The sequence below is a fragment of the Sciurus vulgaris genome, assembly GCF_902686455.1.
Source record: "Sciurus vulgaris genome assembly, chromosome: 2".
Lineage (NCBI taxonomy): Eukaryota > Metazoa > Chordata > Mammalia > Rodentia > Sciuridae > Sciurus > Sciurus vulgaris.
Window position 1 is genome coordinate 110,393,613 of NC_136462.1, and position 25,354 is coordinate 110,418,966.

The following is a 25,354-nucleotide window of genomic DNA, read 5'->3' on the forward strand; positions in this document are numbered from 1 at the left end:
AAGATATAGATCAGTCAGTGGAACAGTGGAGAGTCCAGAAGTAGACCACTCAATGATAGTCAATTTATTGTCATCTGAGTTGCAAAAGCATTTAATAGATAAAGGATTGTTTTATCAGCCTATGATACTGGAACCATTGCACTTCCATATTGCAAATAACAGCAAAAAATACTCAACATGCATCTCATTTCTCGAAAAGATCAACTTAACAGACTGCGACTTTCTGAATTATCCATTTTGTAACTGAGGACAAGTTAAGCAGGGGACGTTTGGGGACAGGAGGAGGGGTCTTTGTCAATGTAGCAAAACATCCAGTAGCATCTTTAATTCTAGGAGTAGAAATACTATGTAAAGTCATATAGGAGTCACTAATTTGTTGATGTTAATAAAGAAAATCACTATTTTAAAGAATAATTTTCAGAAATCTGCTAGGAGTTATTCATATAGAATTTATTGGAAAGTATAGATTTTAAAAATCATAGGCATATTTTTCTGTCTCCTATATTTAAAAATGTACAAAATATACAAAGACTACCAAAACAACCTTACTCAGATAATTTTTTCCTGTAGACAGCTAATGAAAGATCTTCAAATGTGTTAATATTATCTCTTTGCTATTTGCAATTTTATTGTTAATTCTTTCTTATATATATCCAAAGGTAGTCCTAATTTCTTACAAGAACTATTGGTAAGGTTAAATCAAATGAGTAATCAGAAGCAGGGTAGGGAGTCTCCTTTTATTGTTAGTGGGTGTGGTTTGCCTTGGGTCGTTTGGAGCCTGCAGGTGTGGACTCATGAGGACACTAGCATAAACAGAGAGTTAATTTATCTCTGCTGAACCTGCCAAACATTGTTGGGGAAATTATTGAAGGTATTTTTTATATAAAATTCATCTTTTTCTGTCCCCGTTTCAGAGCTGTAACGGAGAGCATCAATCAGCTCATCACCCTATGCACCCAGCAAGCCCCCGGGCAGAAGGAGTGTGATAACGCCCTGCGAGAGCTTGAGGTGAGCCCTGGAAGGCCCTGAGGATGGAAGAGTATGTGCACCTGCACCTAGTGTGTCTCTTTTCCCCTATATGGCTAGTTTTCCCCGCCTCTGTCCTTGCTCTGTCTTTCCTAGAAGACAGTTGGAGCCAAAGTTCCAATCCGGGTAGGAAGGAACTAAAGAGAGATTAGATTTGATAGGACTATCTTCGGGGCTCCCCTTTTTCTACTAGGCTAACGTTTTATTTTGTTAAAGGATGCTCTATTTCAAACAGGAAGGGGCCTGTGGTATTGACTGTAGGCTGCAAATGAGCAATCTGCGGTATTGGAGAGATTATTCTGGGACAACTGGGGAAAAAAGAGAGGCTGGGATTGATGTCCCTTTCAATAAAATGATTTCCCTCTATGATTGATTCTGTAACAAGTAGGGGCACATAGGATGAGACCAGGAATGACACCACTGTATTTTGCTCCTGGTGGTCCAAAATACAGTTGTAGGTGCTTTTCAGTTTATATTCATGCTGGTGTATTTGAATTGAAAATCCACGTGTGCTTATAGAACATATGTGGATAAACACATCAACATTTCTTTTTTATAAGCAAAGCAGTCCTCACCAATGGTGGTCCTAATGAAAGGGCCTCCTGATTATCTCAGGAGACAGATTGGCTGCACCCAGTGTTCCTTTAGTTTTCTGGAGAATTCGCATAAGTCTGACATGGTGGGAATAACCATGGCAGCTTCTGAAGCATTTAATTGAAGCCCTGCCTGTTCATTGCAATAGGCCATTGTGCACAGCTAGAAGTGAGAAGGGGATTGTTATCACAAGACCAAAGCATTCTGAAAGTAGTTGGGAGTGTTTCTTACATCACTTCCCTATTCTGCTGTGTTCACTTTTGCAAATGTACTTGATGTGCGGACTGTTAATCTAAATGAACTCCATTGGCCTAGGTATACTTTGTGTTATAACAGTATCCTGATTGCCAAAATTATTACTATTTCAATATTTCTAGTACTAAAGCAAATTTGATTAACCAAGGAGCAAGAAGAGGTTGCTCTTCAGTGAGATGGGCTTGTTCTTTACACTGCCTTCTGCCCCTTGCGTCTCTGACAGCTCAGCATTTCCCATTACCCTCCCACCTGTTGTAACTCAGGTGCCATTGTCATTTTGTTGACTGTGCCCCAGAGGCTGCTAGGTCCTAGAGTAAGTAGTCTGTCAGTGGGGAGGAGGTTGAATAGGTGCATCCCCAGGCTTTCTTCCCTAAGCCCTCCTCCCCTGGAAGAGTCCCTTACAGGCGATGATGCAAGGTCATTGCACCGAGAAGGCTCATGATGATTTTCACAGCTTGAGAGACAGAGAAGCAGGCCCATACCTATTTCCCTGATGGGGACTGAAATAAATATGAACATTTTCTATACTTTTAAAATTGAAAGCAAATGAACTATCCCAATGGGCAGCTTTGGGGAATTACCTCCTTTTTCATGCCTCCCATAAAAAGTTCCAGAATCCAAATACCGGGGATTCTTATTAGTTTTGAAGAAGTGAATCAATGAATCCTTGAAATCTAAACTCCTTTGAGTTTTCCAGTAGAATTGTATTCATTGACCATGAATATGTTGCATTGCATTAATATCCATATTTCTTTAAAACGAAACTATCCTTCTAGTGACATCACGCTTCTTCAACAAAACTGAAACAAGAGATTCTCATCTCTGGCAAAACTATCCTGAGACTCCCCTTCCCCCCATTCAGTCTTCTACTGCAGGAAATCTAAAGTCATGATACCAGGATCTCAGTTCCTCTTAAGAATCTGAGGGAATGAGCAGTTGTGACTGAATTCCTGTACAGAGAGGGGAAGTTGATGGTTGGCATTTTATGTTGATTTTTTTTTTTTTCGAATGGGGTAGGCCCTGGAAATTGAATCCAAAGGCCTTACCACTGAGCTACATCCTGTATTTTTTAATACAGGGTCTCTCTAGGTTGCTGAGGGCTTCAATAAATCGCTGAGGCTGGCTTCAAACTTGCAATACTCCTGCCTCAGCCTCCTGAGTCACTGGGCTTACAAGTGGGCACCACATTGAATCTCTCTAATCATATGTCTCTTGCTCACTTTTTAAGTTGTGCTATCCTTTCTAGACTGTCAAGGGCATGTTGGACAATCCCAATGAACCTGTTAGTGACCTCTCTTACTTTGACTGCATTGAGAGTGTGATGGAAAACTCCAAGGTAAGCCTGTCTGCGCCACAGTCCAGAAGTTCACACTGCTCCTCAGTATGGAGGGGATTTAGATGTCTTTATGTGCATCTGCCTGTGGCCACTGTATGGCTGCATGTGTGGAAAAGCCTTGCGGTGGAGCCCCATGCTCAGGTGCTTCTCAAACCTTAGCAAGTATCAGAATCACTTGGAGCGTTTGCAAAACACCAGTTACTGGGCCCCACCCTCAGGTTTCTGATTCAGGAGATGTGAATGGGGCTGAGATTCTGCATTTCTAAGAAGCTCCTAGGTCCTGTCCATTGGTCCAGGAACCAACTTAAATAACCACTGCTTCTATCATATCTCAGATGGGTCTCACTATGAATCAAATCAATGTATGTCCTACTCCTGGGATTGTACTACTTACTATAGGAAATCCTTTGGCAACTTTGGCTTACATGAGATCCTTTTGGGTATTCCTTTTGCCATCCAACCATGGCATGCATTCTCAATGGAAATGAAAATCATCTTGGTTTTGTGGCAAGGGGTGAGGAAGTGTTGAAACAATATAAGATAATGTCATGGCTTGTGGGCCCTTGCCATCTTAATCCTAGACAACACAATTTTATTCCTGAGTATTAAATTTGATGAGGTTGTGATTAGGAAAAGAAGCCTAAAAAGACTCCTTAGTGGAACCATAATGAAAAAAATAAAACTGTTGAGAAACACTGATCTGTGATTATCATGTCAGTGTCTTCTGAGAATAAGTCAAAATCAAAAGATTGCCATGAAATGCAAGTGAGATGAATGAGTATCAAGCTATTGCCACCTGGCTTTGTAACACAGTGCATGATCTTTCACATTAGCTTGTGGAAATATCTGTATAGGTAATGTCAGGAAGGTTCAGTTTGTGTTGGGCTAAAACTAGAATTTCCTCTGTACTGAATCTTTTGTGGGATTATGGGTTGTCTAAGGGGAGGATGCATGTGCTTTACATGCTCAGATCCAAAGATATGGTTTCTTCTTAAAGATAAATTCGGTGTTAGGAGGGAAGAGGGAAACATAAAAGTACTGACTTCTTTGCAAGTCCTTATGTAAGCTAGATTATTTTGTGTATCTAAGTACTTGCAGGGAATTTGTTTCATTTACCTTTCCAAAATGACTAGTGACAAATGAAAGAACTCTGCATCAAGTTTTAGACTTGGTGATACCATAGTCTCCAAAGGGTGAATGTCCTTCCATTCCCTCATCTGTGACCCTGGAAAGTACCCTGTCTTCCTGGTACATGATGAGGCCCATAGAAGACAGAGCAGCAGATTTGGGGTAGATGCCCTGCCTGAACCCATGTGACCTCATACATGGTATTTAACTACTCCGGGTTGGATTCTGAGTACTAAAATCCTTTTCAACTGTTATTTTGAAGACTGAAAAAAGAATACAGCATGGATTTTCAAAATAAGGCAAAATACTTAAAATATTTAGGAAACATCTTTAACAAATATCTATTTAAATTTTACTGTCAATAAGTAAACGGATGATTCCCAGAAGGGTACATCTTCTACTTTCTAGGTAGGACTTTAACTACAGCTCAGTGGATGTGATTTTCATGTTCTGAGAACTAATAGTTCTTAAATTGGGCTATTTACCTATGGTATGCCATTTATAGATTATACTTTAATGTCTGCGCGTATTTACTGTATCTCCTTGGTGTCTATGTAGCTTTTAGATGAAAGTACTTTCATTATTTGTTTCTCTTTATGGAACAGAAATAGTATAATTCTCCTGAATTACTTCTTAATGCAAGTGATGGAGAAAATGGACAATATTATAAATTAAGTGACCTTGAATGTTTAAGTTACAAGTGTAGCTTCCTATAACCCTGGGTCTGAAACAATGCTCAACACAGAATATCTCTGGTTATTTTATAGGTTTTGGGAGAGTCAATGGCAGGAATTTCACAGAATGCCAAAACCGGGGACCTCCCTGCCTTTGGGGAATGTGTGGGGATTGCATCCAAGGCTCTCTGTGGGCTAACAGAGGCTGCAGCTCAGGTAAGGGGCTGGTCCCTGCAGGTCTTCCAGGCTGGTGCCCTTTGCCATATAGTGGATACCAGAAGTGACCACTCCCTTGTGGGAGGCCGCCTTCTCCAGGCACCACCATAGAAACCATGGGAGCGCCTGCTGGCCAGACATTCCCACAGGCTTCTGGGAGCATGGAGCCTGAGCTTTTTTTTTTTTTTTTTTTTTTTTTTTTTTTTTTTTTCCTTCTTTTCCAGGCTGCATACCTGGTCGGTATCTCTGATCCAAATAGCCAGGCAGGCCACCAGGGCCTGGTGGACCCCATCCAGTTTGCCAGGGCTAACCAGGCTATCCAGATGGCATGCCAGAACTTGGTGGACCCTGGCAGCAGCCCATCACAGGTAACCACATGGGTTGTGTTATTCCTTAGACTTCTCTGGTTGGGCTATGGGAAATCAGTAAAGATTCCTATTCTTTGAGAGTTTGCAAGACCAGTTAAAGGCACTATACATAATGAACATGGAAAATGTTGGAAAATGTGGTGAAAGCATAAATTTGCAGGTGCTCAGATATGGGCTACTAGAAGGCAATAGGAGAAAAGAAATCCCAGTGATATGCACAAGGAATCTTATGGCTCCACAAAATCCAGCGGACAGTCACTGGGGGTTGCTCTGTGCTCAACATTGAGGGGTCAACATGAGTGACACCTGATCTTCCACCTGCTTGCCTCCTAATCTCTTGGGCAAAGTTTGGAAAATTCAGCATTTGGGGTGTGGCAACAGTGCCAATGAAGCACAGAGGAAGGTGTGATGGGTTCTCTGAGGAGCTGCCAGGGACCACCTCAGAGATGATGACAGAGTCCAACCTCAGGGTCAGGCTCAGAATCCATAGCACAGAAAGGAACTGGAGAGATATTTGAGGAATAGATAGTATGAGTGATATTCTATGGCACTTCTGCTACTTGAGTGCCATGGGGTCCTGGTCACTTATTAAAGCAGTGTGCACTGAAAGGAAGGAGAGGCTGATACAGGTAGCAGAGGTAGTCTTGTGAGTGGCATGTCCACCATGAATCCCAGAAATAGCATTCTTGAGGCAACAGAAGGAGCCAAGTAAAGAGGTGACACAGGGACCACCTGTACTGATGCAGCCTGACAGCTGAGTGTCCAGGCACCTGGGAGGCCTATCCAATCCAGTGAAGGCCAAAGGGGTGGTATGAACCTCAGTAAAGTGGAGGCTGTGGATTTAGGAGAGCAGAGGAGTTGAGGTTTGGACGGAGCCTGTGGAGATTCCCCAAGCCAGAGTCCTTCATCAGGTGCCTTCAGCCAACGCCGGGAGGAACAGGAAGCAGTGCACAGCAATATTTGTTTACTGATCTAGGCCTGGCTCTTCCATGTGGTGACCCCTGGCTACACGTGACTATTAAAAACTTGAAATGTAGTTGGTCCAGATAGTGGTGAGCTGTGAATATACAATATACACAGGATTTCAAAGACTTGGTATGGACAAAAGTATAAAATCTCCACGAATAGTATTTGTACATTGATTATATGATAAAATGAATTTTTGGATATATAGAGTTAAATAAAATGTATTATTTAAATTTCTGTTGTTTCTCTACTTATTTTAATGTGTTTACTAGAAATTTTTAAGTTACATATGTCCAGACCTTGGCCTGATGCTGGACCTCCTGTCAGGGGGTTCCAAGGACTAGCTGACCATGTCCCCTTTAACATTGTCTGAGGCCCTGCCTGCTATATCAGAACCTTCTTCCCTTTTCTATTTTCATTCTCTCTTGCTTAATGTTTCTTGCCCTCTTCTTTTTTGGAGTGCCTTTGGGGACAGCTGATCTAGCACAGGTTCTGGGAATGGGAGTGGAGGAAGGTTCCAGGCCCTCTACACTGAAGCGTTGAGTGCCCCCAACCTCACCCCATGCTTTGTAGGTTCTGTCAGCTGCCACAATTGTGGCCAAGCACACCTCGGCTCTCTGCAATGCCTGCCGCATCGCCTCGTCCAAGACAGCCAACCCCGTGGCCAAGAGGCACTTTGTTCAGTCAGCCAAGGAGGTCGCTAACAGCACCGCCAACCTGGTGAAGACCATCAAGGTAGGTCGCTGTGCCACAGGCCCCTTAGTCCCTATAACAAGTGTTGCAGAGCAGCCAGAGGAATGGGATCAAAGCTGTGCCCTCCTAAGACCTAAGGCTGGTAAAGTTTAACCTCTGACCCAGGATCCAAGGAAGAGTCCCTCACTAATGGAAACACTTATCAGGAAAAACCAATAACCTTCTGTACGAACATTCCAGATGACGGGGAGAGGCCTTCCCAAATTCTGCACGTGAGAAGCTTAGGGACAGAAATTGGGTTAAAGGGTTATTTTGTAGGACTCAGCCCTGTGCACAGGTAGTACCTAAATTCTGTTGATGTCGGGTGGGTTTGAGTGGGCTGGTCGAAGCTCTGCCATTCTTGCTGAAGTGGATCTGTCTGAACCAAGAGAGGATATGAAAGGAAAAGAAAATGGTAAATTATGGGGGGAAAATCATTTTTAAAAAAACTGCTTTAAGGGCTGGGAATATAGCTCAGTTGGTAGAGTGCTTGCCTTGCAAGCACAAGGCCCTGGGTTCAAATCCCCAGTACCGCAAAAAAAAAAAAAAAAAAAAAAAAAAAAACTGCTTTAATCTCTCTGATACTTATTCTGGTTATAGCTGTTTCTATTTTCTTTATCTTTTTTAATGGAACATGAACTTTTCTAAACTAACAACCTCATCTTTGTGTTAGAGTCCCTGGGCAGATGGGGGTGGGGGAATGTATGGGGTGCACTTGCAAGGAAGGAATGGAGATAGCCAGGCTGTGGTCTTTGTAGGTAGGTAAGAAAGCCATGGTCTGCCCTAAGTGGGGACCAGACAGGCAGCTGGCAGCAGACCTTGCCATCCAGTGCCTGGACATCACACCATAGGGCCCCCCACCTCTCCCCCAGCCTTTAAAGGAGCATTGTCAAAGGAGGCAAGATACCAGTTCTGTGTGAGCCTGGCACACTCAAGGAAAAGCGCTGGACGTGGTAACACTTCATCTCAGGCTTTGACACTCTCAGGCAGGGACTGCTTTGTAGTTAAGAGTGGTCCTGGACTAAAGGGGATTATCCTGGTTTCCTCTGGAGGCCAGAAGTCAGTCAACAGAACTACCTGAGCAAAGGCCAAAGGAGAGAGCCTGTAGCCCAGGGATGACTAGGAACTGGCTGGGGAGAGCAGGGTTCCACTAGTCCAGTCAGCAATTTCTTAGCAGTTTCAACAAAGTCTTTTTTTTTTTTTTTTTTTTTTTACAGACTGCATTTTGATTCATTGTACACAAATGGGGTATATCATTTCGTTTCTATGGTTGTAAGTCTTTTTAAAAATAAACAAACAAAAAACCCTGCCCATTTCAAGGCAATAATAAACTAAGCTGAAAATGAATAAATACATTTGAGCCAGTGCCCAGGTGCCCCATGCCTTCTGGTAGCAGCTGACCTTTGTTTCCATCAGTTCTTGGTATTAGCAATTAATGAATTTTAGATTTGTTAATGTTTATTTTGTGCTTTGTGCCTATTATTCATTTAATCTATACAACCACCCTGGTGCATTTTGCAGATTTGACACTGAGGCCCAGAGAGGTTAAGTAACTTTGCAAAGGTGTAACTCAACCAATCATAATGGGTGAGAATTCAAACCCAGGCCCCAAAGAGAGGCCCTGCTTTTAACCCTGGCATTGGGTTCCATTTGTTGGGATGAAGAGAGAAAGTGATCCCTCTAGACTGGGAAGAAAGACCTTTCTGTTCACTGTATTGGTCTGTAAGTTTGGGGGAGGTGGGGACAGCAAGGGCAATACACTTTTAAGTAGTGACATCATTGTGGATTGCTACATAATTAACTTATCTCAGTTTAAGTCAATCATTTTCTGATCATTAAAAAACACATTATATTTCGCCAGACCAAGGTAGTCAGGGGTGGGAAGAAACGCTTTGTCCTGTAGAAATTCCTGGAGCCCTCTCTTTTCTGTCACCACCTTGATTTTAAATCCTGACCTATCTATACAAAGCATCTCTGTTAAGATCACTTCTTTTCAGATTCTCCTCACAGTGTCAAAACCTCTTTGCAATTCCCCACAGCAAATGAGCTTGTATGATGGCTTGAAAGTTAGGCCTATGTAGAAACATCACAGGAGGAGTGTAGGGTGATTACAAAGTGAACATAAAGTCCTGTCTGCTATGAGCACCCTGGGAACCAGTAGCAGTGAAAGAGGAGCAGAAACAAACGTATTCCACTCATTGAAATGTGCCTGGTTTTACAATCCCCACCATGTAGTAGGGTTTACTGGAAGGAGGAGCTTTGGCTTTAATTTCCTAACAGGATAATGTAAAGGTCATTTCATTGTAGCACTCAGTACTGTATACTAAATAGATTTCCTATTTGAAGAAATGGCTGAGTATCCTGTCAAACAGAAAAGCAAATGAATATTTCATTCCCTGAACACTTAAGACAGCTGCCCTGCTAGCTACATTTTTCTCTAAGTATTATGCCTCTTAGTGCTAATTTCTCTTAACTATGAGGATATGCCCAAGCATAAGCCCAACTGCCACACCCTTGCAATCATGAAAAAGGGTGGGGAACCAGCAGGAGAATATGTAGAGTGTGTGTGTCCCAGGACTTTAACTCACTGTTGGTGGCATCCTTTAAAACTCCAAAGCATAGCTCTGCAAGAATACATTTCTGCACCAAGTAATGGCACTAAATGTTGGGCAAGTGAGGTGACCCATTCCTGATGGTGATTGCTATCTCTCAACTGGTAAACTTAAACCTTGCCAGCTTTGCTGTCTTCATTTGCTCATTACCAGCCTTGGATCAGGTCTGTGGAATGGAATGTTATTTTAAATGTGCAGTCACTCAGGTTTGGGTGCCAAGTATAAATTATGCAACACCAGCTTTTGTTTTTCTGAGAAATTAAAGTTTGGCCTTGCCCCTCTCCTTGGAGTTAAAGCTCAAGAGCTCTGCAGTTAAGCATTTCCAGTGTGTGCCACAGACACCGATCCAGCTCTCTTTAATCGAATTTGACTTGGCTGTAAGTATGTTTTCTTGGTCATCCTTATGTTTGGATTGGCAAGATAGGAGTCTTCAGAAGAAAAAGGGAGAAAACTCTGGGCTTCTTACTTCTTTTTCTTCTTGCTTTTGTCTAAGGAGAGAAGGGATCCAGAGTCTTGGGTCATGGTTTGAAACATGCCAGTAAGTAATAGGGTGACCTTGGCAAATTGTCACTTTCAAGGTTTTATTGTTTGGAAAATCGGTTTTTTTTTTGTTTTTTGTTTTTTTAAACTGGGGGATTGGCATTAAATGATAATTAAGGTCCTTTTAACCCCCACATCCATAAATTAAAAAAAAAATTTTTTTAGTTGTCAATGGACCTTTATTTTATTTATTTATATGTGGTGCTGAGGATCAAATCCATTGCCTCACACATGCCAGGCAACCCCAGCCCCTCCGTAAATCTTTGATGCTTATGCACTGAGAGATTTTTTTTCTCCCTCGTGCCTTCAAGATTGTGCTGAGAACCCTCAGCAGCTGCCAGGGGTCCGGAGTGCCCTTGTCTTGATGGGCCTGGGCACGAGGTCAAGTAAGTTTGCCCTTACATTGGTACAGCTAGTGTAAGGACACTCTGTGACGTGCAATGTCAACAAGGACACTCATATTTCCTTAGTGGGTAGATTCAAGTGTTCTGTTTACTGGGGTGGCTCAGCCATGCTCAGTGAAAACAGAATTTAGGAGTGAGATATATCTGTGCAGATCGTCCTTTCTGATACCAAATGCTCCTTTGGAGGAAATGACTTTTCCTTTTATAAAACAGGGAGGAAAAAAAAAGTGATTGATAGAGTTTGACATTCGAGTCCATGTTATTCAGTGCCATGTCCTATGAATAACAATGGGCTACATGACAGGTGATTTTTAGGACCTATGCTTAAAAGCCAAACCAAAAACAACAACTAAAAGGTTTTCCTCCAGTTAGAGCAGTTTATAGAACTGCATCATTAGCTCATTCAAAAATTATTCTTTGATTCCTTGGGCTTTATCTTAGGTCATCAGCTTTAATAAGTTGGGGGCTTGATGAACTGTTTTATTTCCCAATGGACTGAGGGCTATGGGAGTCAGGAAAGGCCATGGGGCAAGTACAGAGAGTTGAGAGACAGGAGATGTGAGCAGGACAAAAGGAAGGTTGAAATCTTCTGCCACAGTAGAAGCTCTTTTTTTTTTTTTATTTATGGAACTTTTTTTTATTAAAAATCATAAATTTACATAGGGCAATGTTGTTTGATTCATTCTGTTATTTTTTCCCCTTCCCCCCACCCCTCCCACCCCTCTTTTCCCTCTATACAGCCCTTCCTTCCTCCATTCTTACCACCCTCCTTATCCCTAACCCTAAACCTAACCCTAACCCTAACGCTAACCCCTCCTACCCCCCATTATATGTCCTCATCCACTTATCAGCGAGATCATTCGTCCTTTAGTTTTTTGAGATTGGCTTATCTCACTTAGCATGATATCCTCCAATTTCATCCATTTGCCTGCAAATGCCATAATTTTATCATTCTTCATGGCAGAGTAATAGTCCATTATATATATATATATATATATATATATGCCACAGTTTCTTTATCCCTTCAGTTGATGAATGGATAGAAGCTCTTTTGGAGTGTCATTTGTGTAACTTGGACCCAAACTCTTGGGACTCCAAAGTCCTCTCCAGCTGTCTGCCTTCTTCATTCATTTGCTTGTGCTGGATCCACTGCTTTAAGACTTCTGCCAAGTGGTACCTACCCTGCCTTCCACTGGGAGTCCCAAATCTCCCTGAGGCCTGGCAGAACCCAAACTCAGGGAGTCAGGGATATTAGCAGTGCAGCAGAAACTGCATGCAGAGACTACATTGCCAGTGCTGGCCGTGGAAATTAACATTTACTAGGTACATAAGTGGCAGTTAGAGACGAGACTGTACACGTGAACAAGAAGGAACAGGCATGTAGTGTTTCCACTAGGCATAAAAGAATGGTCAAATAAGAGAGAGTAAAGGAAGGCAGCGCCTATCAAGTGCTAGTAGAGTATGGGCCAAGGCGAGCCAGGCGCCATATTAGCTGAAGATGGTAAATTAGCCTGGCTCATGGGAATAACTCTGAAAATATTAGCATTGTGAATGTGTAATTCTTGTCTCAAGCTGCCAAGGTTTGATTAGAATGTAGTTATTATTCAGAAATAGCCTTCAAATGGACTGTGCCTGCCTCCTCTTGCCTTACTGAAAAACAGAATCCTCCCATCTCATTCCCAGTCTGCTGCATAATGTCAGCCTCTGGTTTTTTTGTTCACTAATTGTCTAAATTGGCTTTTATATATTGCTCATAAGGATTAAATTAAAAGTTTAATTATTCATTTAACAAGGAAATTTACAAGCCGCCTCTTACAAGCCTAACTGCCTTTTCTCATGGAGCCCTTTGCTAGGAGGCAGTGGTGCTGTCACTGGGCCACAGACTGTTGGTCCCAATAGTCTTGTGCTTGAAGAGGTGGAGTTGGGTGCTGGAGAGCCTTGAATCCAAGTGTTAACCCTTTGTGAGGCAGCCTGGCATGATCACAATCTATTCCTAGATTCTCATCCGCCCTGACCATCGCTCAGTGATATGACTGATCACTAGACTGTCATCTGTTACCCACTGCTAATTTTTTTTTAAACTAAGCACAAGATACCTAGAGAAAAACACACCTCATGTGTAGAGCTCAGTGAATTTTCTCAAGCCAAACACACTAGGTAATTAAGCTGGATCTAGAAACAGATCATTATAGCATCTGGAAAGTCCCCTTGTGCTGCCTTGGGTCCACCAGCTCTAGAGTGACCTGCTGGTAACATCCTGGATTACTTCCATCTGTTTTTGTGCTTTGCACAAATGGAATTATATACAGCGGATACCCCTTTGTATATGGCCTCTTTAATCAAATATAAAGTTAATGAGATATGTCCTTGTGGTTTTGGGGATAGTTCCTACCTCTTTTTCTCTATTGGGTTCCATGTGTTCATTACAAAATGGTGATTGCCAGCCCCACCTCCATCTGCCATGCAGGATTGTCCAGGTAAAACTTAGATAAATTGAAACTGCCACACAGTGTAAAGTCTCTTTGTCAGTTGGTGGGGTGGGGGGGATGGGGGGTGTGGAGGGATAGACTTAATCTGCATGTAAATGGAGAGGAACCCAATGATTATATTCTTGAAAATGGTTCTGCAGCCAGGTTCGACAGCATGGCCCAGGAGAGAGTAAAGAGTAGGGGCTGTTTAAGTGGTTTCTGCTCCCTGTGCATGGGAGTCAACTGACGGTGAGGCCAGCTGTCCTATAAGCTACATATCTAACTTTTTTTTTTTTTTTAAAGGACTTCTAGCTGGGCTCCTCTGATCCATGGCAGGAATCTCTCTGATCAGTTTATGAATTCAACAGATATTTTCAGTGTTACTCCCATTGAACCATCTGTCTTCACTGGGAGGCAATCCCTGTGACTTAGAGATGATTAGTGCTTCTCAATAGGATGAAATCTCCCTTTTTCTCCCATTAGGCCCTGGATGGTGATTTCTCTGAAGACAATCGCAATAAGTGCCGTATTGCCACTGCGCCCTTGATTGAAGCAGTGGAAAACCTAACAGCATTTGCATCAAACCCTGAGTTTGTCAGTGTTCCTGCTCAGATCAGCTCTGAGGTAGGGAAACATTTCCAACAACCAAGGTCATTGGCCAATTTTGTGTAGCACAGAATGAGCAAGAGTAGTTAAAACTTCAAAAGTTCTCTTTGTTATCATGTATTGGTACTGTTATTATTGATGATGTTACATGCACAGAGTTATGAAACTCAATGATTATATATCTCTTAAGAGATAATAGCATTATTGTTAAGAACAATTTCTGTGCCTAGGTTTTAGGCTGATTCTTTCTTGGGATGTGTGACACTAAAAACTTCTATTTAAGGAGCAAACATGGATCCAAGTCCCCACCATTCAGACCTTGTATAAGCCAGCTTCCTTCCAAAGGGCAGAGGTGGTGACTGGATAAAGAAAAAGACTTTTTAGGATCCAACTTATTCATTCTTGTCTGCATGCCCTGCTCTTAACCTCTCTGCTGTTTGGTCTCAGGGTTCCCAGGCACAGGAACCAATCCTGGTCTCAGCTAAGACCATGCTGGAGAGCTCATCATACCTCATCCGCACTGCACGCTCTCTGGCCATCAACCCCAAAGACCCACCCACCTGGTCTGTGCTGGCTGGACATTCTCACACTGTATCTGACTCCATTAAGAGTCTCATCACATCTATCAGGTCAGTTGCCATCTGGAGATTGCTTTCAACCTGCATCAGAATAGGCAGGAGGGAAATAAGCCCACTAAGCTTTATACTTTATATCAGTCACTATTGTCATCTTTTTCTTTGTCTCTTTGGGACCAGTGATTGAACTGGTCACAATAATAGCAAACTTAAGCACTTAACTATACATGAGATAGTATTTCAAGTATTTTATCTATGTCACCTTATTTGATCATCATAATATTATAAGGCATATACTGCCATGTTTCCATTTTACTAATGAAAAAATTCAGGCAAAAGATTTAAATGATGTTCCCAAGGTCACCCCAACTGTAAGTACTAGAAACAGGACTCTTCTAACCATTGTACCATATTGTCTACACCCAGCCTTTTAGGAAGAGAGTACTACAGTTTATTTAGCATAATTTGGGGTTCTTATTAGTTTGATAATAAGACAAAAAAGATATTCCCTAGTTCACAGTAATTTGGGGCATCTTGGACCACCTTGGTGAATAGTAGGACCCTGAAAAAGTCACCTGAATAGATGAAACATTTCTGAAGTTGGCCAAAGTTAATATCCAACAGCATGGAATGCATTTAGCTCCTTAATTATATTTTTTTTCCTGGTTGATTTTGAAGCTAAAAGCCACAGTAACTTTTTCTTAATGGCTTGCAAAGAAAAGTCCACTAAATATTTTAACTAGCACTGCAGCCCATGAGTTTGTGACTAGTATGCAATGTATAGAGCATAGTATATTTGTGCTATAAAGAGCCCTTAACTTTATTATTATTATTATTATTATTAATATTATTAAAGGTCCTATGTTCAAATCACTGAATAGAGAATCCAAGTTCAAATCATTTCCTCTGTAGTTGCCTGGCAGCAGCCTGAGATGGAGGGCAGTACTAATATCCTTTCTACTAGAGACACATAGAGTTATCTCAATGTCAAATTAAGAACTGCCTGAACTCTGCAAGGAAAATTGCCACGTAAGGGTCAAAGACTGACTTCTTAATTAAGTTGATCAAGTGGAAAGGGGACGGGAGTTCCTGACCCACCAATGCTGGAGCCATTTCTGGGACTTGAGACCCATGAACCTGTGTTTGATTGGCACTGTCCCTTCCAGGGACAAGGCCCCTGGGCAGAGAGAATGTGACTACTCCATTGATGGCATCAACCGATGTATCCGGGACATTGAGCAGGCTTCTCTGGCAGCTGTTAGCCAGAGCCTGGCCACGAGGGATGACATCTCTGTGGAGGTAGGCTGGGGCTCTGTGGCCAGCTCCCTGGGGCCGGGAGCAGAGGGAGTGGGATCAAAATGTTCTTAGTGCTAGAGTTTTATCATTGGACAACCTTCTCCTGTGGAACCAACCTGGGAAGTTTCTGGAAGAGGGGAGGGAAAATGCTTAGGAGAGAAAGATGACTTGGGGAAGGAATATACCTACAGCTAGCTGTAGAAAGTTCAAATGTGGCTGAAATTTTGGGGGTAATTATCAGTGTCAGATAATTTGTGTGTAAAGTGGGGTTGCCTTTCGTATTTTAACACATCAGTACCGCAGATCTAGCCATGTAGATTTTGAATGTTTCCCTTTGGTCTTGGTTCATCAATGCACTTTTTGGTTAAAGGGAAGATTTGGCATTAAACTCTGCATTCAGAGATAAAGGATTCTGCCCTAAGTTTTTCACTGTCTGGTATGTAGGGACCTTTTGCATTCTGTTATTAACTTAGAGCCACTTTATCCTTCCTTGATGGTTTTTCCAAAGTTTACAGCAGGAGTTTCTCTTGAATTGTTTTCTGTACCCATGCAAATCTCCCTGATTCATTTTTCATTCTCTTTTAAAGCACTGTGCTTGATATTCCAGAGGTACTTAATATATATACAACATTTACATCACTGTCACTGTCATTAACAGTGAACTTTGGCCCCTTTCTCTAAGCAGTGAGCCCAATCATTTTTTTCTCTCCAACTTCAGACACACACCCATTTCCAGGAAGAGAAAAGGAATAAGCATTCTCATCTGTGTGGAATGCTAGAATGACTGTTTTAACCTGTTTAAAGTATAGTATGCATACAGAAAATGCTCAGGAAGTGATTAGCACCAGCTGAACATACTCCTTAATTAGCCCCCAAATCAAGAAGCAAAGATGACCAGCATCTCAGAAAGCCCCTTAGTGCCCCCATCCTTTCACTGTCACTCCCAAAACATATCCTGTTTTGACTTCCTCACTAGGAAGAAAATTCCCCCTCCAGTTGCATATACTCCCTAGTTATATATATTCAAGTTAACAAACCACCTGTGATGAAACAACATTGCTAGAACATTCTGGCATTCTTAACTATAATAACATAATGAATGTGACAATAGGTAATTAGCTGAATAAGACCTTTGGACTTTTTGGAAGTTTCTCCCTGCTGGCCACTCTGTAGCTGTTTTCCTGCTCACATTTAGGCATCCTCTCTCAGAGTGAACTCTGGCTGAAGCCTTCTAACCCCTGTGCACCATTGTTCTATGAGGAAGTGGCAAAGGTTAGAGTCTTATTTCTTATCAACAAGACTTTGTCACTTTGTCATTAACCACCTAATTCCATGCCAGTGTGTGCAGACCTAAAATGTCCAGTGTTCTAGACTGTTCAATTCTGAATCTCTCCTGTGAAGCATCTATGAGGATTCCTACAAAGGAATTGAATCTCTTCTGCTACTGGCTAATGATTTCCAAATTTGGGTTCCGTGCCCCATCTCTTTACAATCTCTTTACAGTTATTTGGGGTGGAGAAGCTAAGCCATCTCAAACCCAAGAAGAAAAGCCTTGAGGGTACCATTTTCTATGTTTTTGCACACACCACCAAGTGCATTGAGCTGAGACTGGGCTGAACTCGGTGCATATCCCACCTGGCATTTTCAAATTATGCCATGGGGGAAGTAGTCCTGCTTTCAAAGAGCTGATCTCATTTTTACGTCACCCTCCTCAAGTTCTGAGAACACAGTGACCTGGATGTTCCCTCAGACCCCAATTATCTGTCTCCATTCGGACAAAGTTGTCTTTCCTTCTTGGAAAGCCACAGCTATTCCATATTTCCAGTAACTGTGCTGAATAACCTAAAGTAAAGATACCACTGGCATCAGTTGTCAGAGCTGGCAGGAGCAAGAAGCCAGTAGGACTCACATTTCTTAAACTTGCTTCTGATCTCTTATGGGAGGAATGATGAGGAATCCAGCTCCCAGGAGCTGATTTGCCACTGGGCAGGGCAGGATACCTACTGCAGCTTGATATTACAGCCTGGCATTTTGATGTCCATTTTATGTGGTCTCTCTTGTCATTCATGTAAGTCTTTTCAAATCAGTGCAGTGTTATGGGGAACTGTTGTCAGAAGAACTTGACAATTCTCTCCTTATCAGGCCCTGCAGGAGCAGCTGACTTCAGTGGTCCAGGAAATCGGGCATCTTATCGATCCTATTGCCACAGCAGCTCGAGGAGAGGCAGCCCAGCTGGGACATAAGGTAATGCGCACCAAGGGGATCCTGCTGGGGGTTTGGGGGTAATGGATTTTGTTGTCATTCTTGAAAGTCTGCCATGCCAGGTATTATGCCTGCATCCAGTGCATCTTCGCTACAGAAAATAGCACTCAGCCTTCCTCTATGCTCTGTTCCAAAAATGATTACTTCAGAATCTTTTTTCCACCTGAACTTGAGAAAGTTCATAGTGAGTTGTTTGGGTTTTGGTTGTGGTTGTGGTCAGACTTTCCCTCCAACAAGGCATTTACCATCATCCATAGCTCTCCACCTTTTCTGAAATAAACCAGAGGCTAATGCTGATACTCCTCACCCATAGGCTTCCGTCTTTCATTCCCGACTGTTTCAACCCATTCTGGTGTGTCTAGGTCAGTAGTGTTCTTCCCTGGTTTCTAATGCATCGTCTGTTGATACATGTGATGAAGCAAAGCAAAAGTGAAAACTTTTCTCTGGACAATACAGCCTCCCTGCATGGCCGTCCTGAAGGAATCATTCAGTTGAGTTCCTGCCCATACTATTTTAAGTGGCAGATGATGTTTTGCCCATTTGGGGTTCATTCAATAGATCCTTCAAGGAGAATTGGCTTGTCATGCAGCCTGTGCCTCAGCAGAGAGAGACCAGAAATTGGATTCTAACGGCCTTCAGGGTTCCCTAGCATTGATCAGTGCAGTATTGCTGTGCACATCAAGAAATGCAATAGCCAAAATCTTCTCTGCAGGTATTGATTTTAGAAAATCAATCATCTTGTGTTTTCAAATTACAGAAAAGCTTAAGGGGATACTAACCTTCCTACTGGTTCTAAGGAGAGGTGGTTGAGATTGGTCAGTATCACTGCATTTTAAGTGTGGCATATCTCATTTCACAGCTGAGTTTCTTTGTAATTAGGAAAGGGCTTGTCTAGCCCTAAGAAGGGGTTGGAGGAGGTAGAAGGACTGTCCTGGAGGTGGGACTAGTGCCTTTGTGCCCATCATGGGGAAGCTGAGTTTAGTAGAGAAGCTGGACATTGTTTCAGCAGTTGCTTTTGATTCCATTAGAAAGCTTGGAAGAAAAGATTTTTTTTAATGTCCCTGGAGGGCGATATCTATGTCTCTGCAGGTGTGTGTTTGTATATTATATAATGTTAATATTTAATCTATATAATGTTATGTATATACATAAAATATACATTATTTAGGTCTGTATGGTATATGGGAGCCATGGATGAAGAGTTAATCCCCACACTGTGTCCACTCTTCATCACAGTTCTCAGGCAGTGTCAGATCAGCATGGAATGAAAAGAACTGCAAGTTCTCAGACTCTGCCTGTGGTACTTTTCTTTGGCTGCTGTAACAAATTGCTGCAAATTGGGTGACCTAATACACCAGAAATTTATTCTCTCATAGTTCTGGAGTCCAGAAATCTAGACTCAAGGTGTGTACAGGAACATGCTCCCTTTGGAGGATGTAGGGCAGGTTATCTGGAGAATCTATTCTTTGCCTTTTCCTGTTTCTGGTAGCTCTTGGTATACCTTGATTGTCACACCAAGCTCTGCTTCCATGACCATATGCCTCCTGCCTTCTGTATGTCTCTTCTGTCTCTTGTATGGACACTTGTTATTGAATTTAGGGCATGCCCAGGTAACCTAGGATGGTCTCATCTTAAGATTCTTAACCTTAATACCTCTGCAAATGGGGCTAGGGTGTAGCTTAGCAGTAGATCACTTGCCTATGTGTGCTGTGCCCTGCATTTTATCCCCAGCACCACACACACACACACACACACACACACACACACACACAAAAAAAAAAAAAAAAAAAAAAAAAAAAAAAAAAAAAGGAAAGAAAAAGAAAATGGCAAAGACCCTTTTTTCAAATAAGATAATATTCACAGGTTCCAGGGATTTGGATGTGAGCATCTTTTTGTTTTGTGTTTTTGTCAATTTGTATTGTTTGTTATAGTTATATATTACATTTAGGTTCATTTTTACATTATTCAAGCATGGAATACAAATTGCTGTAATTCAGTCACCATTAGTTCCTCTCCTCCTCCCCCTTCTCCCTTTCCTGTACTCTGCTGATCTACTCATAGTTTTTAATTTTTTTTTAATCAGTGCATTGTGAATGTATACAAAGGTGAAATTTGCTATGTTATATTCATATACGTATGCAGGAAAATTTGGTCAGATCCATTCCACTGTTCCTCAGTTTTGTGGGCATATTTTTTGAGGGACCCAATCAATTCACTGTGTGTGTCGTGTACCAAATACTCAAAATTCTGTGCTATTTTAACTTACATACTAACCTGGATGAGGTTGTTTCCTGTTCTGGCATGTCTCTCAAGAACAGAAGTTATTAGCGCCCTCCTTAAGCTCCCCAAATACAAGAAGAAATGCATCCCTTCAAAACACTTTGCTTAAATCAGTTTCAGTGGCATGCACCTTTAATCCCAGTGACTCAGAAGGTGGAGGCAGGAGGATTGCAAACTGAGCCAGCCTGGGCAAAGGGTTGAGGACATAGCTTAGTGGTAGAGGCCCTGGGTTTAGTCCCCAGTAGTGCAAAAAAATAAAACAAGAAAACAATGCTTTGTCTATAAAATGGGTAATAACAACTCTATGGCACTTACTGTGCTCATTGTTTTCTTGTGCACAGTGATTTAATCCTCCACTGTCCTAAGGAGCTTGGTGCTATTACTAATCCCCATTTTACAGATGAGGAAACTGAAGTTTAGTAATATGAAGAAAGTAGCATAAAATTTCTCACTAAGGAAATGACAGGCAAGATTTAAATCCAGTGGTCTTGAGGCCAGAGTTTACATTCTTACTCTCTCCATGAGGAAGTCAAGCACTAGTTGAGCTATTGCATTCTGATTTTCTCAGCACATACTGAACTATATTTTTGAAATAATAAAATTGATCCAGAAAACTTGAGATTCTAGTGCATGAAACATTTTGGCTCCTCTTTTAGTGCACAGAGGACCCATCTTGAGTCCTGATAACCCATCAGTGTCCCATTCCCTTTGGTGGTGATACCAGTGACCTTCCTGGGGAAGAGGATAACATCTATTGCAAGTGTACAGGGCTGCCCGCTATGGTTGTGCAGGTTAGGCCTTCCACAGAGTTACTTGTGTGAAGTGGGCTATGGGATCCCAAATCCAGCCTGTGCTGTGCTTGTGACATCCTTCAAGTGAGCCCAACAGAGCTCCTTTAAAATGCATACAAAAGTGCCCCAAGTAGCAACAGCAGCCCTGCTCAGATACTTTGAAGCCTATCTGTTAGACACCCCTAATGGTCATAACTAAGTAAAAATAAATTTGTGGCCCACTAATTGTCTTGTCCCGCTATTGGCTATTATTTCTTTGACACTCCAAACACACCTTGCCCCATTCCTCATAATGACCTACCCCTGCTTCATTTCTGACCAAATGCCTGATCATGTGAAGTGACTTTTCTGCCTACATCCGCATCGTACTCATTCTTCTTCCACGTGATGAGAAGAAGTATTAAGGAAGTCTCTGGCAAAAGGCTTGCACTTAAATACCCTTGATGGGAATAATTTAGCAATTAATCATTACTGCACAGAATGAGAAGCTGAACAGAAAATTGATCTGTGCCATTGTGTTTTATCTGAGTGGGAATAGATTATGGTATTTGAAGCCTACACAGCAAAATGTTAAAATATTATGTTCTGGATGCCAGGTAAAGGAGTGTCGCTACATTAGCCTCAAACTTTATTTTGAATACTTTACAAAGCAACAGATACCAAATGATAAGCTTCTGAAGTCCAATCTTACAACAGCAACAGAACTGGAATAAAAATGAAAAGTAGCAGATACAGTAGAGCATGATAGTTCAGAGCAGGGGCTGTAGAGTCAGATGCCTGGTCCCTATCTCATCTCTCTCCCTCTCTCTCTCTCTGCTGCATAAATTGAGCGTGCAACTCAAACAAACTAAGCCTCTTTATCTTCATTGGTATCTACTTCTTAAAATCATTGTTGAGATGAAGTGAGGAAATGCATGTAAAATGTTTAGCAGAGGTGGCAGCTCAGCCCTGCGGTGGGCGCAGACCTCCATGGGCAACCTGTTCAACTGCAAGAAGGAAAGCCGGGTCACCAAGCAGGACAGGGCCATCCTACAACTCAAGCAGCAGCGGGACAAGCCTGAGACAGTACCAGAAGAGGGTCACGCAGCAGCTGGATCGGGAGCGGGCCCTGGCCTTGCAATTTCTGTGAGATGGTAGGAAGGAACAGGCCAAGCTGCTGCTCAAGAAGAAGTGGTACCAGAGGAGCTCCTGGACAGGATAGAGAAATAGATCAGCAGCCTGAAGGCCATAGTCCAGAGCATCGAGTTCACCCAGATTGAGACGAAGGTGCTGGAGGGGCTGCAGGAGGGGAATGAGTGTCTGAACAAGATGCACCAGGTGATGTCCATAGAGGAAGTGGAGAGGATCCTGGACGAAACCCAGGAGGCTGTGGAGTACCAGTGGCAAATAGATGAGCTGTTGGCAGGAAACTTCACTCAGGAGAATGAAGATGTCATCCTGGAGAAGCTGAGTGCAATCACTCAGGAACAAATAGAACTACTGGAGATTCCTTCGGAGCCCCTTCCTGAAACACACCCAGAAAAAGTCCCAAAGTCATACCCAGGCTCACAGACCTGGTGGCAGCCTCATAGGTAGCTCAGCCCCTCACAGAACTTGCAGGGATTCTGCAAGGACAAGCTCACAGAGTTTGGGTGTGTGGCAGCCCGAGAAGTCTCCCAGGAGTCTGGTGTGATCAGGCTGGCTGAAGGTGCTGTCAGGGCGGAACAGCAGAACATGCAGACTCACTTGCCGGGGTGGCTCCAGAGCATCCCCTCACGGTTTAGTCTGATTGCATGGTGGCTCTGCTGTTCTGCTCTCATTCTGGATTAAACAGTGACATGCAGAAAAAAAAAAGAAAAATGTTTAGCAGAGAGCCTGGCATAGGGCATGCACCCAATTTATTTTACTTATTTTATTTTGGTGCTGGGGTATAACCCAGTGTCTCTCACAAGCTAGGCAAGCACTCTACCACTGAGCTATATCCCCAGCCTCTTGATAAGTTTGCATTGTTGTTCTCACAGGTTGGGCTGATCATAAACAACATGTTGGCTGGTTTGAAATCATTTTGCATTTATTCAATAGCCAAGGCTTTGTCCAAATGCTTCAAGCAGAAGCCAATTGGACTGACTTCTTAAAAAGCTTTTGAAGGTTCTCTTCATCTCAGCTTCTTCTTTCACCTCTTCTGCTAACTCTGTCCCTCTTCTACTTTCTCTCCCTTCTAGGTTTATAAGATGTCTTTGATTTCTAAAAAAATTTTACTTGTAAAATTAACGATTTATAAAATTGAGTTCAATTCTGATGTCTAACTCTAGATCTCAAAATGGGTTTCTTAGCATTGCTATCATGTTTGGAGAATAAAGAACTCCAAAGGAAACAAAAAGCAAGCGATAGTCAATAACTAGCAAGTACCTTCAAAAGTAAATAGTAGCAGACCTGCCTTTCTCCCCAAGTCAGCCCATCCCTTTTCCCAGTCCACTCCCACCAAGGGGTCCTCTGAGGGAGACACCTGTACTTATATGATACATCTGTGACTTTCCATTCTTGAAAGGTGACACAGTTGGCGAGCTACTTCGAGCCCTTGATCTTAGCTGCAGTAGGTGTCGCCTCCAAGATTCTGGACCATCAGCAGCAGATGACCGTGCTGGACCAAACCAAGACACTGGCAGAGTCTGCCTTACAGATGCTGTACGCAGCCAAAGAAGGTGGAGGAAACCCCAAGGTATGGTTCGGGATGTCAGGGACTCACTTAGGACCACAAAGGTCCTTGTCCTGCCATATTGTGTCTCTCTAGGAAAAAAATTACTCAGGTTCTCTGAAGTGGGGGATCATCTTCTATTGTTGGCTTTCCCAGGGATTTAGAGGGAAAACCAAGAAGTATTCCTACATAAGTCTTATCTATAAGTTATTTTTTTCCTTAAAGAATGTGTAAACAAGCATCCTGGGGGAAGAAAAATGAATTCTGTGATGATGACAGGAATAAAAACAAATGCTTACTGGGACCAGTTCAGTGTTGACACCAGCTTGCAGGAAGGAAAATCCAGTTGTTTTCCAGTGAATGTCATTTGTGTTCCTCACACTTAAGAGACAGTAATTTCATATGATATCCCTCTTGCCAGTTGGTAAGAGGAACATTTCTTCAGCCTGTTATGTCACCCAGCCACTTTAAGTGGCCAAAGATGACAATAGTGTGTCACAGGTGACCTTATACCAGATTTTACTTTGAACTTGGGAAGAGAGAACAGTGTATGCAAAGCCATACATGAGTTACAAAAGAAAAAGATTGTGATATCTTCAGAAGATGGTAAGCAGTCCGATGTGTCTGCAGGTCACAAAGATGGTTGGACAAGAGGATAGAGTGTGCCATGCTGTGACAGATCTCATCTTCCAAGCCAGGGAATTTGACCTTTATTGTAAGCAGTGGGCAGTCAGTGATAGTCTTTAAGCAGAAGAATAACACAATCAATTCATATTTTAGAAACATCACACTGTGACAGCATGAATATTGTCTTAAACTTGCATCTTCTATGCTCAGTTTTTCATTCAAATATCTAACAATTACTAAGAGCCTAATTCTGGGTATGCTAAAAGTATGAAGAGTCTGCCACTGGCCTCAAAATGTACAGTCTGTTGAAATAACAAGTCTGGCTGCAGAACTTGGTGGAGGAGACCAAGAAGGACAAAGAATGCAGCCCTGACTCTGATAGATTAGCAGTAGGTGCCCCGATGTGGGACTACCCTCTCCAAACTGGACGGGCCAGAGCTAACCTTCTGACTCAGCTCCGTTTGTCTTTTCTCCAAGGCTATTTATTGCCACATGTCTCCACCCTCCACCTAAGAGGTTTCAGGGCCAGTAGGATATCAAAGTAGGATTTTTCTGGATGGGTTTTTAAGATATGAGCCTATCTGCTTGGACAGCCAGTTCTGAACTCCCCATGACTGGAAACATACATTAGTCAGCACCATAAGCTTCATAATGGCATTCTGTGCTTGGAACTGATGGCTAGAGTAGTTTTCGCTGGGGGACCAGAAGCACTGGGTGCTGTAAAGTAAGTCATGATGAGTAAAGGCCAGGCAGGCGATAACTGTCCTCTCACCAGTACAATCTGGGAAAAGCAAATTGACAGGTTTATCCCAAAGGACACCTGGGCCCCTGGGTTTGCTTTTCAGACCCTTTCCTAAGAGGCAAAGGCACAGATAACCATTTAGGTGTTACTCATTGTATGGATACTGTTTTATTTACATTGCC

At 42.4% G+C, this 25,354-nt stretch overlaps 1 protein-coding gene and 1 pseudogene across 5 annotated transcripts in view; both read left to right on the forward strand.

The window, feature by feature from the left end:
• The window catches only part of TLN2 (talin 2), a 419,729-nt gene that overhangs the window by 332,012 nt on the left and 62,363 nt on the right, over positions 1-25,354 (forward strand). For 3 of the 4 annotated variants that reach the window (XM_079125623.1, XM_079125621.1, XM_079125620.1), the window contains 10 exons: positions 915-1,008; positions 3,122-3,211; positions 5,107-5,229; positions 5,454-5,597; positions 7,137-7,298; positions 13,803-13,943; positions 14,373-14,554; positions 15,667-15,799; positions 17,939-18,040; positions 23,657-23,827. In XM_079125623.1, coding sequence (XP_078981749.1) covers positions 915-1,008; positions 3,122-3,211; positions 5,107-5,229; positions 5,454-5,597; positions 7,137-7,298; positions 13,803-13,943; positions 14,373-14,554; positions 15,667-15,799; positions 17,939-18,040; positions 23,657-23,827 — 1,342 coding nt within the window. Of the gene's footprint in view, positions 1-914; positions 1,009-3,121; positions 3,212-5,106; positions 5,230-5,453; positions 5,598-7,136; positions 7,299-8,546; positions 10,285-13,802; positions 13,944-14,372; positions 14,555-15,666; positions 15,800-17,938; positions 18,041-23,656; positions 23,828-25,354 lie in introns of those variants that run through there. The other variant, XM_079125622.1, reaches the window with a different exon arrangement.
• LOC306652988 (charged multivesicular body protein 6-like) lies at positions 18,047-23,646 on the forward strand (annotated as a pseudogene). Its single transcript has one exon. The product of its transcript is annotated as a charged multivesicular body protein 6-like (transcript).